The 5,475-nt window shown below is 35.5% G+C and overlaps 1 protein-coding gene across 1 annotated transcript; it reads left to right on the forward strand.

Annotated features, from left to right (window-relative positions):
* Positions 1-1,750: 1,750 nt before the first annotated feature.
* LOC143614681 (zinc finger protein CONSTANS-LIKE 13-like) lies at positions 1,751-5,200 on the forward strand. Its single transcript, XM_077088045.1, has 4 exons — positions 1,751-2,420; positions 3,615-3,803; positions 4,173-4,429; positions 5,110-5,200. Exons 1-4 carry the CDS (start codon positions 1,887-1,889, stop codon positions 5,198-5,200), a joined length of 1,071 nt encoding a protein of 356 aa, XP_076944160.1. The 5' UTR covers positions 1,751-1,886.
* Positions 5,201-5,475: the final 275 nt, after the last annotated feature.

Raw genomic sequence — 5,475 nt, forward strand, 5'->3', positions numbered from 1 at the left:
GGCATTGTGAAGCTATAGCCGCCGTTGAACTAGGTGAATAGTGACGATTTGAATTGTCCGAAAATTACCGATGTTGGGAGTTACAACTTATGTTAGAAGTCACCATAATGAATCGACTTTTGCAAACAACAGTTGTCCCTAATAGAAGACATTGACCCTAAAGAAGTTTTGCAACTACCAGAAGTTGCAATTGCTCAAGATTAACTGGCACTAACAAATGACAACAGTTGCCCCTAATAGAAGACATTGACCCTAAAGAAGTTTTGCAACTACCAGAAGTTGCAATTACTCAAGATTAATTGGCACCAACAAATGACAATGTTAGTAAATAGTTTTAATAAATAGGAAAATTGGTTTTTATTGGTCCCAACTATTTCATTTTTGTGGGCGCTGGTCCCAACTTTCATTTTGGCCGGCAACAGTCCCAACTTTCACATACGTTTCTTCCACGAGTCTGCGACTAACGGAGTACTAACTCCGTTATGTCATTGCTGATGTGTCCATCATACTTGTCAAAAACATACGACATGGCAGCCTACGTGGATATTAGTTTTTATATAACAATTTTACATTCATAATCAAAATTCCCAATTCTCTCCTCCACCAACTCCGGCGACAGTTCTTTTCCGGCAACCAAAGAAAGAGACCGCTAGCCATCCTCCAAGATCGCAACTCATCCGCTGTAACACCCCGGCTAAAGCGGAAACGCCTGAGTGTGACGTACAGATTGCTCAAACACACGTGACACTATTAGGTGACCATAATAACATTATTTCATTTAAATCTTCATGTAACACAAGTTTATCAATTAATACAAGTTGTAACAAATAAATAAACAAATGATAAGTTGTTCTTTGAATATCCTATAGGCATGCTATGTGTCTTTTAACTTTTATCCTTATATCTTTACACCTGTAACATATGTATAAAATAAAGTCTGCTATGAACATAGCTGGTGAGAATCCCACAGTTTGATATATATAATACGTAAAAACTACACAATTCCATGGAACTTGTGAAATGAGCACATAAAAAGGGTTCTTTACACTCGATGCAATGGACCTGAGTGTAAAGAACAAATGAATGTCCTTTCCAGTTGGGGCTACCAACGTACTCGGATATGAGGTCCCTTTTCCACTCGATATAAATGGACATGAGTGCAAAGGGGGGCGTATGATCATACTTATTGAGGCAACCACTTGAAATCCACGTATAAAACAAATAAGCAAGTAAGCACACAAGTCCATGATATGAAGTGTAGTTTGTAATCGAAATCATAAATACTTGAAGTTTTATAGGATACATATGCTACCCCAAAATATGAAAACGTTTAAAACGGGGTTGTGAGAAACTCACCTTGAAATCGAAGATAAATATTGTAATATAAACCGAAGGCACAATAACGAAACCTAAGCAACCGAAATTGCGTTACAGGATCCAACACGATTGAACTTCTCGAACTATAAATGAGAATAAATACAACAATTTAAAGACCAACTAACGGGATTATACGGTTTAATTATTTAGTTAAAGATGACGCGTTTATTGTTGTACGACATGGATAATTTTAGTATTATCGAGAATGACAGAGCAAGTCCAAACATATCTCTCTCTGTATCTTGAATCTTCTTCTAACCTCTTCTTTCTCTTTCAAAATCTCATATCAAATCAACACTTTTGCCAACAACCCTCATCATCAAATCATCACCATAACCCCACCCACCTAGATATCATCGATAAACATCAAATTAAACCCAAATTCATCCAAAACCAGTTTTCAATTTCACACAGTTTCACCAATTTCACTTCAATTTGATCGAAAAACATCAATTAAGCCCAAATTCATCCATACCCAGTCCTCAATTTCAAACCCAAATTCCAAACCCATGCCTAATTCACCTCCTCCGGCGACCACTCATCGCCGCGACTGCGACTTCTGCAACCAATCAACAGCAATCCTGTACTGCAGAGCCGACAACGCAAAGCTCTCTTTATCATGCGACCGACAAGTACACTCAACGAATCCACTCTTCACCAAACACACTCGCTCATTACTCTGCGACGCTTGCGATTCATCGCCGGCAACCATCTTCTGTTCCACCGACAACGTCGTACACTGTCAGAATTGCGATTGGGAAACACATAATAAGGATTATTCCAAGTCGCATGATCGACGCCCGGTTGAGGTGTTTACCGGGTGTCCGTCGGTTAATGATTTGTTGTTTGTTTTCGGGTTTGAGGATTTGGAGAAAAAGGGGGTTTTGATTAATGGTGGTGGTGATGGAGGGTCCGGGTCGGGTTATGGGTTTTCGGATTATTCTGTTCGGGAGACTCCGGTTTTTGTAAGGCTTGATGATTTGATTGTGGATAGCGGGTCGGATCATAATTATCAAGTTATGGGTGTTCCTCCATTGCCTAAGGTAGTAACTTGTTTGTTCATCAAGTTATTAATATTTTGATTTTTTTTGTTCATTTGTGATTTGGGTTTAGATTATTCAAACTATGTGTTTAGGACTGTAAACGAATCGAACAAAGCCTTGATCATGTTATTTTGTTTAGCGTTAAAACTAGTTCACGAACGCTAGCCGAACAAGAAATCTTCTTCGTGTTCGTTCGTTAAGGATTGAACTTGTTCATGAACGGTTCACAAACGTAGACAAACATGTCCTATTTAAGAAAAAAAGCATTCTTAATCCAAAACATTAGACATAATCACCTTAATTAAATATAAAGTTAGGCACTTAAAATGATAATAATTATAAACATAATCATCCCCAATCAGCAGTTTTATTCTGATAATGTCAACAAAGCATGAGTTGGATTTGTTGTTACTTAAATCAAGACTTTTTAAAACAAGCCATAAACGAAACGAAAGGAACATAAACAATAAAATTATAAAATCTAAATGTTAGGTTGGCTATTGTGCATAAGATATTATAAAAATATAAATCAAATCTTTAACTAACAAACATAACAAACGAACACAAATGAACACATTACCGAACGCTCACGAACACAACCTTTGTTCATGTTTGTTCATTTAACTTAACGAACAAAATTTCTTGTTCTTGTTCATTCATTTATTAAAAGAACGAACTAATGTAAACGAAAATCCCACCAAACTGTTCACGAAATGCTCGTTGAACTTTCGGTTTTTACAGCCCTATATATGTTAACCCGTATGGCCATAATAATTAGTTTTATTGCGAAGGGTAATTTCAGTCTGACCAAAAAAAAAAAAGTAAACAATTGGTTGCTTTTAATCCTGATTAGAAATTAGAATGTTATATATCTTTTTGAAACGACATAAATGAAATTAGGGCAGACGATTACTTTTTTTGTTATAGTGGGATTGTCCTTAGTGGGGTCTTATCGGTCACATTGTTGGTATAAATTATTATAGATCCTAGATAATAGTTTGGATTTTTGAAATATAATTTGTCCTTTCATTTTCACATATGAGGTGTGAAATTCTACTATTGTTATATTGAAAATTGTTGTTTTTAGACATGTTTATGTGTCTTTATAGTAGTTATCAAGATCCTATTTGTTATGGTTTTTTGTTTATTAATTTTGTTTAGTTTTTTTTTTACTTTTTTTTTGGTTGAAATCAGAATCGAAATGCCGCTTTCGGAACATATAAAGCTGAACTTATTAACCAACTTCGTGAACTAGCGAAATCCGAACCAAATGTTGATGATAGTCAAGACATAATTAAACCACTGACTGAGTTTCTGCCTGCACAAAACTTCCAACTCGAAGGTGAACATAAGCCGGAAGAGAATGTAAATATGTCATTTGAGGTATGATCTCTCATCTTCATTTGTTAATTCTTTATAAAATATTCATAAATGGACCAAAAGTTTTGCGGGCCAATCTAACCAAGCCTTGAAATTTACATATTTTGACCTGTGTTGACTCGTTACCTACTTACCCCAATCTATCTGGCTCGTCCATTTTGCCAACTATATTAAACGATGGTTTTGTATGGTTACAAATGACATAATCTAAAAACCGAAACCGAACACTTTTGAAAAACTCAAAATCCGAAATTTCGGTTCCTGGTTCGGTTTGAGCCCGAAACCGATCCAAACGTTTTTGCTTCTTTGGTTTGGGCTCGTTTGGTCGTCTAGGCCCATAGCCCAATTTTGACCATGTTTTTGTATTTGCAGATAAATACATTCCAATGGTGCCCTGATAATTCTGATACAACGGGCCAGGAATTATTTTGTGACCAATTGGTTGGAAATAATAACACTGAAGTAAACTGCCTAGTTCCTGATGGCAATTTTCATAACATAAGTATTGACCATCAAGGTCAATCACATAATAATATTGTTAAGAATCATGGTGTCGGTGTACGGGATATTAATAGTCAGGAGAGAGAGACAGCAATCACAAGATATAAAGAGAAGAAGAAAACTAGAAGGTAATTTTAATTATGTTTTACTATCTTATGTTTAATGTGATTAATTAAGGGAGTAAAAAGGAAATGCGCCAAATACTCAAATGGGTTGAAAATTGTTTCAATGGCATAAAAACATTTTAAGTCGTTTTATTGAAGATTATATATTTAGTGGCAAATCACGTGCACAAAAAAAAAATTGAACTTTACACTTTTTCGTGATACTGGTTGAAAATTCGTTTAACAAAATGTATTTCGGTTGTTAAAATCGTTAAGAAATGTAAGTTGGTCTCTCTCTCTCTCTCTTTTTGCATCTTCAGTTGTGTTGCTAAAGTTTGGAAATGTATAAAATGTGTTTGCGTAAAAAATAAAAAATCCATAAATGGGTCCAACGCGACAACCTATTTACAAAAATGACTCATTTGATTCAAACCTATTTTTACTTGTTATCAGATCGGTCCATCTTGATTTTTATAATTCAGTCTCCTATTTTCCGGATTTGAAGTTGACATGATTTTCTTTATAAACATGATTGCCGGTAGCATTTTTTCACACAAATTTGCTTTTCAAGTTTCAAATTCAACTCATTTGCAACAAAAGGTTGAAACTTTTCTGTGGGGTCAAGAAATCGATTGAAAATTTTATTATGTAGGTGTGTAATGCAAACTTAATTGCAGTTTCTTTTGTTGTTGATGTCATAACAGGTATGATAAGCATATCCGCTATGAGTCACGAAAGGTACGAGCCGAAAGCAGGACAAGAATCAGAGGCCGTTTTGCCAAAATGGATCGGTGAACCTTCGTACATGTGTCTTTGAGGTTATATGTTTTATAGATGATATAATGTTTAGTGTTAAGAGTTGTGCTATGGTATTCGGTCAAAAGTGGCCGATGCTTATGAGTATCATCATTAATTTTCCGGCTTCTGTAAGTATGGTGTTATCCAGGCCGTAGTTGCAGTGTAGCTTGAAAAGCAAATAGCGGCGAGTTTTCTAGTTAAAATTTTTTGTTGTAATCTTGGGTTTAGTCTCGACCAAAACCGTTTCATAAGGTAGAAGTTAACACAATCAA

Source organism: Bidens hawaiensis, unplaced genomic scaffold (assembly GCF_021521415.1).
Source record: "Bidens hawaiensis isolate Kalapana, Puna unplaced genomic scaffold, B.hawaiensis_p1.1 tig00040697_1, whole genome shotgun sequence".
In the NCBI taxonomy this organism is placed as follows: domain Eukaryota; kingdom Viridiplantae; phylum Streptophyta; class Magnoliopsida; order Asterales; family Asteraceae; genus Bidens; species Bidens hawaiensis.